This window comes from Panthera pardus, unplaced genomic scaffold, assembly GCF_024362965.1.
Source record: "Panthera pardus isolate Hobbes unplaced genomic scaffold, ASM2436296v1 HiC_scaffold_25, whole genome shotgun sequence".
In the NCBI taxonomy this organism is placed as follows: Eukaryota; Metazoa; Chordata; class Mammalia; order Carnivora; family Felidae; genus Panthera; species Panthera pardus.
Window position 1 is genome coordinate 10,226,631 of NW_026526821.1, and position 12,789 is coordinate 10,239,419.

General features: G+C 45.6%; 1 protein-coding gene across 1 annotated transcript; it reads left to right on the forward strand.

The window, feature by feature from the left end:
* The first annotated feature begins 11,475 nt into the window (after window positions 1-11,475).
* LOC109272205 (60S ribosomal protein L21-like) lies at window positions 11,476-12,536 on the forward strand. The gene is made up of 2 exons (XM_053890748.1): window positions 11,476-11,496; window positions 11,990-12,536. The coding sequence occupies exons 1-2, from the start codon at window positions 11,476-11,478 to the stop codon at window positions 12,509-12,511; spliced, it is 543 nt and encodes a 180-aa protein (XP_053746723.1). The 3' UTR covers window positions 12,512-12,536.
* Window positions 12,537-12,789: the final 253 nt, after the last annotated feature.

Here is a 12,789-nt window from a genome sequence, read left to right on the forward strand (position 1 = left end):
CCAGAACCACTGGTCCCGACCGCTCTCACGTTGGGCAGGAGGAAACCAGAGCCCCGAGCCTCGGCCTGTGGTCATATTGTGTCGGTTCCCTCGGGCGCCGCACAAATGACCTCAAACTGGATGGTTTAAAGCAGCCGCAGTTTATTTTCTCACGGTTGTGGGGAACAGAAGTCCTAAATCAGGGTGGAGGTGGGGCGATGCTCCCTCCAAAGTCTCTGGGGGAGAATCCTTCCTGATCCTTCCAGCTCCCAGCACATCCCTCCGACCAACGTGTCCATTTTCACGTGGACTTTGTCTCTGTATCTCTGCCTTCGCTCTCTCTCTCTCTCTTTTTTTTTTAAGATTTTGTTTTTAAGTGATCTCTACACCCAGCAGGAGGCTCAAACTCACGACCCTGAGTTCAAGAGCACAAGATCTACCAACTGAGTCAGCCAGGAGCCCCTGTCTTCTCTAAAGGGCCTCTGTCGTTCGACTTAGGGCCCATCCAGAGAAGCCAGGATCATCTCACCTAGAGATCCTCAACCTTACCATTGGTGCCCAAATCCTTCTTCCAAGGGATAAAAGGTCACACTCACAGGGGTTAGGACTTGGACCTGTCTTCTGGGGACCACAGTTCAACCCCCTACAGTTTTATAGCTTTTTGGTAGTAGGGCCAGAACTGAGGCTGAAGTGTTCCGACTCCTAGGATTTCCTTACCCGTGCTAAACTTCAATTTCCTCACCTGTCACATGGGCCCAACGAAGGGACCCCCCCTCATCGGGTGGCTGTGTTCGTGGCACCCAGGTTGGGATGCCACTTTCACGCACCGAAGCACTTTGCACAATGCCCGGCTTCTAGCAGGTGTTCCGGAACCGTTCGCTCTGGCTCTCACAGTCGCGACCATCGATTTCATTACCATTCGCTCTTCTCTGCAATGAAGTACGTGTCTTGTCTCTAGGGAAGGGTCACCTCAAGCCACAAACTAGGTGCTCGCATCACCCGTTCAGTGCTTTGCCCTCTCACATCACTTCTGCCCGCGGATGGCGGTACACGGTGTGGAACCACGGTCCACCGTGGAAAGAGAACTAGTAATGACGGAAAGTGCCCCGCGTGCTTTTCTCTTCATTCCCTGTAGCCCAGCCAGAAAGACGACGCTTCTCTTGTTCCACAAGTAAACTCTAAACTGGGGCGCTGGCTCGGCTCAGGCCAGGATCTTGAGGTTCTTGAGTTCAAGCATCGGGCTCTGTGCTGACCGCTCAGGGCCTGGAGCCTGCTTTGGATCCTCTCTCTCTCTCTCTCTCTCTCTCTCTCTCTCTCTCTCTCTCTCTCTCCTCCCCCTCCCCCACTCACACTCTGTCTCTCTCTCATAAACATTTAAAAAAACTAAAAATCAAACTCTAAACTCCTGACATCAGTGTTCAGCTACTTTTAAACAGGCAGGACGGTCTTGGGAAGCATTTTAACCCAGAAGAAAATGTGTTCTGTGCAGCTCTCACCTTCTGGAAACTTCTGACCGGGAGCGATTTACATACAAATTGATTCCATGCCCTTTTCTTTGTCAAGCTTAAGGCTCTTTAAACTTATCTCTTTCCATCTTCGGTAACCTCAATTGAGTTACTAGTTAAAATATACCCTGCTGGTCTCACAAATTTGACTCTCTGTAATTGGGTGTTTTCATTCCCGGGCATATTTTTGTAATGGAGGGGTCCTGCCTTGCAGGTTAGAGCCTCACCTTATCTCACTGGCGGCAGGAAGGTAATTGTCAAGAGTGAAATACGAAGACATGGGACAATGCAGCAGAGAGTCTGGGGACTTCTGAAGTGAATTGCCACCGTCCAGCGGTTTTCCTGGAACGATACTGTGGCTGAAGTTGTCGCGTGCCCACCTGCTGCTTCCCCTTTCTTTCCTCGCTAGCAGATAGAGAAATTTAATTCAGGCACCTGGAGGGGGATATTCAAGGAAAGGATGCTCCCACTACGTTTCCACCCATCCATCGAGCCCTTCTGCCAGAGATAGTTCTAGAAGTGGCCACGTAACCTAGTTCTGGCCGCAGAGATAAAAGGGGAAACCTGCTAGGGGGCTTTACAGAAAGGTTTTCCTCCTCTGTAAAGATGGGTGCTCAAGGATAGAGGCCTCCTGTCCTGCCTTTGACCCGATAGTGGGAGGAAGTGCTGGGGCGGCAGCAGCTATCCTGTGATCGTGAGGACACATGCACAGGGACTAAGCCAATAGGGCAGGTGATAGGCTAGAAGGCTGGAGAGGACTGGTTTCTAGATGGTACAGGTGATCTCCTGAACCAGTCCTCGAGCAGATTCTTGTTAAGTGAAGTAAAACATGGCCCTATTATTTGAGCCAAATTTAGACCATCCATTGGTACTTGTTGAAAACATCCTGATGCGGGGATATTCATAGTGTCTCCCTCTCCTGGCTCATTTAAACTTTAAGGCATCTTATGGCAGAGCAGTCTTGAGGCATTCACCTAACTGACTTCTGCACTGGTGGCCACAGTTCAGTCCATAGCAGGAACCAATTTCCTAATTTTCAAATTTTCCATAATTTTTTGGACTGTTTTCAAAGCAAATGGAGAGATGGTTTGTGTGGCTTCCAGGCAGACAATGTAGGAAAACTTGTTAAAAAGTAAACAAAAAACAAAGGTCAGGGTGCCTGGGTGTCTCAGTCCGTTGAGCAACCGACCCCTGATTTCAGCTCAGGTCATGATCCCAGGGTCATGGGATCGAGCCCCACATCGGGCTCCACGCTAAATATGCAGCCTACTTAAGATTCTCTCTCTTTCCCTCTGCTCCTCTCCCCCGTTTGCATGTTCTCTGTCTCAAGAAAAAATAAAAGTAAAATAAATAAAAAATTTTTAAAGATCCTCTAAGCCATATCGATTTGGGTTCAAATTCCAGCTTTATCAGTTATTAGCTGTGTGACTTTGGGAAAGTTGCATAGCTTCTCTGAGCCTAAGTCTCCCCGTCCATGAAACAGACATAAACTGTACCTGACCACGTCTCCTGGGTTATTGGGAGGAGTGAGGGAGCTAATATTTGTAAAGAACTTAGCAGCGGCTGGCAAACCACATACTCTTCATAGTCATGTTTCTTTAGGTTTTAAACATGAATACACTCAATCAGTAAAAATAGATTCAAGTTGTAGCTTAGGAAAAAATAATCATCTGTCAAGGGAAAATAAAGAGCTGTATAAGTAATTCTTAGCTATTTTTATGATTCTTTCTTGAGAATGCAAAGGGGAGATTGCTTTTAGTATTCTTTTTACCGTGACTATAGGTTTAAACGACACCCAGAGTTCCCCAAAAAGCTTAAAATTGCCTCTAATTCATTTCTGCTGAGCCAGCAAACATCACCGTATCACCCAGGTACCAGCTACAAATTCTTTCCTGGATATCTTTCATATAATTTGTACGTTAATCTTGGGACTGTTATCTTAGAATCTCAATGTGTTATTTGCAAATCATCTTGTTATCTCTCTTACAACTATTGAGCAAGCAGACCCTTGATATATTCATGACCTTCCGAAATTCAATCAAGGAATTACTGCATAAAGAAAGAAAAATGTGTTTCCCCCAGGCTGGTGAAAGTTGGCCATTCAGGCTTGTTTAGCTGAAGACATCTTCAGTGTCATTGTCCCTTTTCTAAAATTTGCCACAATTTTCCAGCTGTTTGTGAAGGACTATACAGAGGATATTTTTTCTGACGTTTTGCCTTTTGGACTTTGATTACGTGGCATTGCCGCTAGAAACCACCTTCCTTTTTTTTTTTTAATTTTTTAAAATGTTTATTTATTTTTGAGAGAGGGAAAGAACACACGTGAGCGGGGGAGGGGTGGGGTGGGGGCACAGAAGATCTGCTGTGGGCTCTACACTGACAACAGAGCCCAGCGTGGGGCTCCAGCTCACGAACCGTGAGATCGTGGACTGAGCCAAAGTCAGATGCTTAACTGACTGAGCCTCCCAGGCACCCAGGATGCTATCTTCCTTAAATGGAGCATCAAGCGTTTGGCCTGTCCTACCTACTCTTGAATCCTCTACTGTGCAACTTTTGGTTTGTGCTCAACCTCTCTGTGCTTCAGTTTGTCACGTGTAAACTGAGGGTTCTGAGAGCCACCACACACAGGCATATGGGAGCATCAAATGATTTAATCAGCACGGAAGGTATTTAATAGAGTTCCCGGCACAGGGTAAACACTTGCATCACATGAGCATTTAACTTCCAGAAAAATCCAACCGCAGGAGCTGGGAAGAATCAAGACAGAGAATAAAGTTACAGTGCACATGATGCCCTGACGTGACCCTGGAGGGGCAGAGAGAGGTGGAGAGAGACAATCCCAAGCAGGCTCTGTGCTTTCAGCCTGGAGTTCCACGTGGGACTTGATCTCACGACCATGAAATCATGACCCGAGCCGAAATCAAGAGTTTGATGTGCAACCAACGCGGCCACCCAGGCGCCCCACAATTCAAACCTTTTTGCCCACTTTTTAACAACTCTGAAATGAGGACACCTCTGTAATCAATAGCGTGTCATAGTTTCATTGAAAGCCTTTTTTCTCTTCTCTCGTGACATATAAAATAATGACACGATATATGCAACTGTTACCCTGAGTGCCGACTTTGATCCTGGGCACAAAAATCTAACTCCATTGTGAATGTCAGCTAACTGGGATTGTAACCATTTGAGTCCTTTCCAAAATCATCCGCTCCCTGAATATTCTGACTTGGGGGATGTATTCCCAACTCAGATTTCACTGTCGCACAGCTCCAGCCGTGACAATCAACTTCTCCATGGCTGAATTTTTTCCATATTCGACATCCTTCTTCCTGCTGCCGTTCACCAATGGTTTGGCTCAGGTCATGATCTCATGGTCTCACGGGTTCAAGCCCCGAGTCGGGATCTGCACTGGCAGCATGGAGCCCGCTTGGGACTGACTCTCTCTCTCTCTCTCTCTCCCTCTCTCTTCCCCTCCCCCACTCATGCTGTCTCTGTCTCTTGAAATAAACAAATAAATAAAAGACTCGTTACAAAAAAAAAGACAAATCAAAAGGAAACCACCGTGAGCCAACTCAAGCATTGCCTCTCTGTAGCAAACCGTGAAAATCAAGCCCGAACAGGTTTGTGAGAAAAGGTGACCAACGTGAGCTTAGCTGGTTGGTCCGAAAAGGGCAGCAAACAAATAGAAACTTTCCACCCAACGGCTTTTGTGAAACCTTGTTCTTCAGTGCCCCCACCCTGCCCTGAAATGACCATCGGTTTGAAGCCCTGGGTCTTTTACTGCGATGTTAGAGAAAAGACCTTGGGGCGCCCGGGTGGCTCAGCCGGCTAAGCTAAGCGTCTGACTTCGGCTCAGGTCGTGGTCTTGCGGGGCTTGAGTTCAAGCCCCGCATGGGGCTCCGTGCTGACAGCTCAGAGCCTGGATGGAGTCTGCTCCGTATTCTGTGTCTCCCTCTCTCTCTGTCCCTCCCCCACTCACACTCTGTCTCTGTCTCTCTCCGTCTCTCTCACTCTCTCTCTCAAAAGTAAATAAACATTAAAAAAGAAAAAGAAGACCTTGATGGGAAAAATGGACAAAGTGCCACGTGACGAACTAGTACGAAACAGGACACGTGTAATTTATTAAGCATCGTTTCTATCATGCGTCGCCGCTCACCAGAGTTATTTTATCTGAAGCTGATACAAAGAAACTAAAGGGAATAGGTCCCCCTGCATTTCATACTGCAAATGTCCACGTCCTTCCCAAATGCTCGGCGTGCATTTCAAGTATAACTCGAAAGAACGCATAAAAGGCTCTGAATGAGCGCTTGCTTCCTCCTCTGTAACCGGGGAACAGTAATAATAATTCCTATCTCGCCGGAGTTTTGCAAAGAAGACTTGTGCAGATAGTCTTTAGGCAAGCCCTTTTCAAATGTAAATCACGACATCCTTTGTGTTATCAGTAGACCTTAAGAGACCTTCAGACCCATGTCGTCCAGGAGAAATATAATGTGAACCACATGTGTAATTTTAAACTTTCTATAGGTAAAAAGAAACGGGTCTCTTTTAAATAGGTAAAAAGAAACAGGTGAGGTTAATTTTAGTAATATATTTTATTTAACCCGATATAGCTAAAATGTCGTCTTAGCCTGTGACCAATACAAAAAATTAAAGAATTTTGTAATGTCTATTTATTTTTGAGAGACAGAGCACAAGCAGGGGAGGGGCAGAGAAAGAGAAACACACAGAATCTGAGCGGTCAGCACAGAGCCTGATGAAGGGCTCGAACCCACAGACCGTGAGATCATGACCTGAGTTGAAGTTGGACGCTTAACTGACTGAGCCACCCAGGCGCCTCCAATACAAACAATTGTTAATTTGATATTTTACATTCTTTTTTTTTTTTTAACGTTTTATTTATTTTTGAGACAGGGAGAGACAGAGCATGAACTGGGGAGGGTCAGAGAGAGAGGGAGACACAGAATCTGAAACAGGCTCCAGGCTCTGAGCTGTCAGCACAGAGCCCGAAGCAGGGCTTGAACTCACGAACCGCGAGATCATGACCTGAGCCGAAGTCGGCGGCTTAACCGACTGAGCCACCCAGGCGCCCCTTACATTCTTTTCTTTATTCATACTTCTTTGAAATCTGACGGATGCTTTACATGCACGGCATATCTTGATCCAGACCAGCCACATTTCAAGTGCTGCCATGGCACGTGTTGCTAAGTTACCACACTGGACAGACAACTTGAGAGAGAACCTGGAAGAAGGACGTTCAGCTCCTTCCCCTTCCATTAAAAAAATGTTTTTTTTTTTTACCAAAAATAAAAATGGAAGAAAAAAAAAAAGATCTCCTTAAGGGCGCCTGGGTGGCTCAGTCGGTTGAGCGTCCGACTTTGACTCGGGTCACGATCTCACGGTTTGTGGGTTCAAGCCCGACGTCAGGCTCTGTGCTGACAGCTCAGAGCCTGGAGCCTGCTTCGGATTCTGTGTCTCCCTCTCTCTCTGCCCCTTCCCCACTTGCTCGTGCGCACTCGCTCGCTCTCTCTCTGTCTCTAAAAAATAAATAAACATTAAAAAAAGGTTTTACGTAAAAAAGATTTTTTTTTAATTTTTAAAAATTTTTAAATATTTGAGGGGCGCCTGGGTGGCTCAGTCAGTTAAGCGTCCGACTTTGGCTCAGGTCACGATCTCGCGGTCCGTGAGTTCGAGCCCCGCGTAGGGCTCTGGGCTGATGGCTCGGAGCCTGGAGCCTGCTTCCGATTCTGTGTCTCCCTCTCTCTCTGCCCCTGCCCCGTTCATGCTCTGTCTCTCTCTGTCTCAAAAATAAATAAAACGTTAAAAAAATTTAAAAAAAAAATAAAAAAAAATTTTTAAATATTTGAGAGGGAGGAAAGAGAGAGTATGCATACGGGGGAGGGGCAGAGAGAGAACCCCACAAGGGGTTCAGTCCCACAGACCGTGAGATCGTGACTTGAGCAGAAATCAAGAGTCAGATGCTTAACCGACTAAGCTGCCCAGGAGCCCCTAAAGGTTTTTTCTAACTAAAGATTTGCAGTTGCCCAGTAGGTCCTGCCAATACATGGTACAAAGCCTCAGCAGATACAAAATTCCATACAGTATAAAGTAAACCGGGCTCCTTACTCTGTCTTCCAGAAACTGAGTTTCCATCCCCAGAAGCAGCCACAGTTAGCAGATTCTCAGATTCTCCTGTCTCCTGCCAGAGACGTTCTAAACAAAAGCATAAATGTGCATCCAAGTATAGACAAACAGACTAGATTAGATATCCACGCATACATGTGCATACTGTTTTTTACTCTCTTTTCCGCACAAATGTGAACATGCTCTACAGACTATACTATACCTTGATTTTTTTTTTGTTATGTCTTAGCTGTGTTACATTGGGCAAGTTACTAAACTTCTCTGTGCCTCAGTTTCCTCATCTGTGAGTGGGAGTGACAGTACTAACATACCTATGTTATGGGTTACTATAACATATGGGGTTTTTTTTCTTAATAAATGTTTATTTATCTTTGAGAGAGAGAAAGAGACAGAGCCCGAGCAGGGGAGGGGCAGAGAGAGAGGGAGACACAGAATCCGAAGCAGGCTCCAGGCTCTGGGCAGACGGCACAGAGCCCGACGCGGGGCTCGAACCCACGAACTGTGAGATCATGACCCGAGCCAAAGTCGGACGCCCAACCCACTGAGCCACCCAGGCGCTCCTACCTATGTTATATGTGTTAACTAACTGAAATTTAAATAAAAACTTAGAAAAAATAAAATTCCTACTCTAGAGGGTTGTTGAGAAGATTCAATGAGTTAAGCGCATAAGACTTAGAACAACGCCTGGCACATTCAATACGTTAGACTTCTTTTTCCAGTGGCTACAAATTATCCCGTTGCATGGCTCGACTGTAATTGATGGAAACAGTCCCCTGTAATGGACATTTAGTTTGCTTTTCTTCCCCCAATCTTTGCTCTCCCAGGAATGCCTTAATGACTAGCTTCATGCATAGGTCATGTTGACCATGTGCAAGTAAACTAGAGAATAACCGCAGGATAGGAATTTCTTGGTCGGAGGGCATGTGCCTGTTTAATTTGGGTTTCACTGCCAAGTCATCCTCCCAGGAGACCTTACCAGTTGACAGTGCAGCTGGCTGCATGGGAGGTGTGCCCGCTTCCCAGAGTCTCAGGCTCATGGGACGCGTCAACCCTGGTCCCTCCTCTGCCCGCTGAAGACACGGGAAACGTTCCAACACGGTGGTTTCTATTTGTCCTTCTCGCGCTGCGGTGAGGCTGGGGTCTTCCTGTGTCTAAGGGTTACTTGAATTTCCCTTTCTTGGAGAGAAACTCTGCTCATTTTTCTATTGGATTGTTAGACTAAGCCTTTTTAAATCCCTGTCTCTCTCACTGATCCCTCCCGGGTTTCTCCCTACCCACCACCTGGATGCCTTTCCCCCCGCCATCCCTCCCTGGCAGTAATCCAGACTTCCTTTCTGCCGTCTTGAGGGTGATTTCAATGGCATATTGTTAGGTTTTCACCCAGGAGTAGCACACGTCTTTGGCCAGATCGTGTCTCCGGGGCAGAAATGGGCTTCTGTGTATTCCAAGAATGACTGACACTGGGCGTATATAAGGCAGGCATTTGATGAGTACTTCTCAAGTGTATATTTTTTTTTTAATTTTTTTTTTAACGTTTATTTATTTTTGAGACAGGGAGAGACAGCATGAACGGGGGAGGGTCAGAGAGAGAGGGAGACACAGAATCTGAAACAGGCTCCGGGCTCTGAGCTGTCAGCACAGAGCCTGGTGCGGGGCTTGAACTCACGGACCGCGAGATCATGACCTGAGCCAAAGTCAGATGCCCAACCGACTGAGCCACCCAGGCGCCCCTCAAGTGTATTTTTTTAAAAAGAAAATTAGTTGGCTCACAGCTGTAGAAAAAAGAACATCACTTTCCCAACATTTCTTTTTTCAAATGATTAAAATTATCCCATTTACTCCATCATTGAAAGTACCACACTATTAACCATTATTAGTAATAGTAAATTGTGGCAGTTGACTATTAAAACCATTGACTTTTAACTGCCCGGCTAGCTCAGTCGGTAGAGCGTGAGACTCTTAAAACCATTGACTTTTATTGTTAAATTATTAAAATCCAAGGACTTTAAAAGCAAAAATAGTTTCTCCCCCAAGAGGACTACTTTTCTTCTTTTTTTAAAACATGTTTATTTATTTTCGAGAGAGAGGGGAGGGGCAGATAGAGACAGTGAGAGAATCCCAAGCAGGCTCCACACTGTCAGTGTAGAGTTAACCCAGGGCTTGATCCTGTAAACTGACAGATCATGACCTGAGCCAAAACCAAGAGTCGGACGCTGAATTGACTGAGCCACCCAGGTGCCCCCAAAGAGGACTATTTTAAATAGTTTGTTTAAACACCTTTAAATATTTTACCTATGATTATACAAACATACACTAAAAATTGTAGGGATGGGGCACGTGGGTGGCTCAGTTGGTTGAGCGTCTGACTCTTGATTTCAGTTCAGGTCATGATCCCAGGGTCATGGGTTCAAGCCCTGCGTCGAGCTCCATGCTGAGTGTGGAGCCTGGTTAGGATTCTCTCTCTCTCTCTCTCTCTCTCTCTCTCTCTCTCAAATTAAAAAAAAAAAAAAAGCGTAGGGGTGGACGTGTGTGTATACATACATAAAGACAGAAACACACATGGTTTGGGGAGTTGTTAGCAAAAATCAGATCCTACATTTTGTTTTTCCAAATTGGAATTCTTTTATTTCAATCATTTCTTCAGCAAATATTTACTGAGTACCTACTATGTGCACCGTATTTTTTGTTTGATTGCGTGTTTATTTTTTGTGCTTGTTTTTTAGCAAGTGATTTCCATGATCAAGAAAGTTTGTGTCACAGCAAGATAGTTGCAGAATCTTGAGTTTGGAATAAATTTCCAGATTTCTTTCCCCTGTCTCCAAACAGAACATCCCACACATCTAAGTCAGTCTACCATCTATTGGAATTTAAAAGGCCCTCCGGTGAAAGACTTCACTGCAATCTTCAGCGCCTCTCCTAGAGTTTGCTTACCTCTGTGTTCTTTGAGGAAACGATCCATATAAAAGATAATAAATGATACAGCAAAGTGCTCATAGCATGCACCTGTGTCAAGGAAATAAAACATGGTAACATATTAAATTTAAGAGAGATATTCAAATCAGAGTCTGGGTCCCAATCACGGTTAATCTACTTTTCCAGATACATAGCTTTGGTATAGAAGACATTTAGCCCCTCTAAGCCTTCGTTTTCAAAAGAGTTCTAAAAGCCAGTGTAATAAGAAAAATAAATATGATAAAAAATTAACCTTGAACATCCTTTCTATTATCATAGGATAGGAGGGAGGGGCCACCAAAGCTCTGCCCTGGAATAATGCACATGATCGCTCATATAATTCAAATAATTCTTCTTTTTCCTCTTTTCTCCCCACACACACATACAGGATTCAGGGAGGCTAATTGCACCTAGAGGTGACTGCACTCTGATAGTAACTATTTCATATGTTTTTTTTTCTGATCATTAAATATATAACTCGGAGCACCTGGGTGGCTCAGTTGGTTAAGCGTCTCTTGATTTTAGCTCAGGTCAGGATCTCCTGTTTCCTGAAATCGAGCCCCACGTAGGGCTGTGCGCCGACAGCTCGGAGCCTGCTTGGGATTCTCTCTCTCCGCCCCTCCCCACTCACATGGGTCCTCCCTCTCTTTCAAAATAAATAAACTTTAAAATATATATATCATGTAAGGCAACTAGTTCAGTGCCTAGCACACAGTAGACATCCTACAAATGTTGGCTCTGATCTTTACCACCACAACTACCCTACTAGAAGAAAATTTTCTTTCTTTTAAGCCAGATTTCACGTTTTGTTCTGCCCCAGTCATCCCAGCCCACTTCCAGCAAAACTGCAGACCTGGAATTCTCTCTTCTTCCCCTGAGCAGTTTCCTCGCACAGTCGATGGCACATCACAAGCCATCGGTAAACACTTGTTGAATGAATTACAAAACCTGCAATTTTATTTATTTATTTTTTTAAACATTTATTTATTTTTGAGACAGAGAGAGCATGAACAGGGGAGGGTCAGGGAAAGAGGGAGACACAGAATCCGAAACAGGCTCCAGGCTCTGAGCTGTCAGCACAGAGCCCGACGCGGGACTCGAACCCACGGACCGTGAGATCGTGACCTGAGCCGAAGTCGGACGCTTAAACCGACTGAGCCACCCAGGCGCCCCAAAACCTGCAATTTTAAAAGGATAAGGGCAGGAGCGCTTGGGTGGCTGCCTTGGTTACGCCTCAACTTCAGCTCAGGTCATGATCTGTGGGTTGTTGGGTTCCAGCCCAGCATTGGCTTCTGCGCTGACAGCTCAGAGCCTGGAGCCCGTTTTGGATTCTGTGTGCGTCTCTCTCTCTCTCTCTCTCTCTCTCTCTGTTTCTTGCCCGCTTGTGCTCTCTCTCAAAAATGAATAAATAGCCTTGCGGCCGGAACCACCATCTTCCAGTAATTCGCCAAAACGACCAACAAAAGGGAAAGAGGGGAGGTACTCGCTATATGTTCTCTGGGCCTTTTAGAAAACATGGAGTTGTTCCTTTGGCAACATACATGCGAATCTACAAGAAAGGTGATATTGTGGACATCAAGGGAATGGGCGCTGTTCCAAAAAGAACGCCCCACAAATGTCACCGTGGCAAAACCGGAAGAGTCTACAGTGTTACCCAGCATGCTGTTGGCATTGTTGGAAACAGACACGTGAAGGGCAAGATTCTTGCTAAGAGAACTAATGTACGTGTCGAGCACATTAAGCACTCCAAGAGCCGGGATAGCTTCCTGAAGCGTGTGAAGGAAAATGGTCAGAAAAAGAAGGAAGCCACGGAGAAAGGTACTTGGGTTCAACCGAACTGCCAGCCTGCCCCACCCAGAGAAGCACACTTTGTGAGAACCAATGGAAAGGAGCCTGAGCTGTTGGAACCCATTCCCTATGAATTCGTGGCGTGATAAATGTAAAAACAACGAAAGACTTCAAGACTGTAAAAAAAAAAGGGGGGGGGGGGATGTGGGCAAAATAAAGGGGAGAGATTGTCCGATAGGAACACCTGCCCATTACTGTCAAGATTACAAAAAATAATAATAGGTCTGATATCCAATGAGTGCGTAAATGGGCTTTAGGAGCCCCTGGGTGGCTCAGTTGGTTGAGCGTCTGAGTTCAGCTCAGGTCAGGATCTCACGATTCGTGAGTTTAAGCCCCACGTTGGGCTCACTGCTCTCAGTGCAGG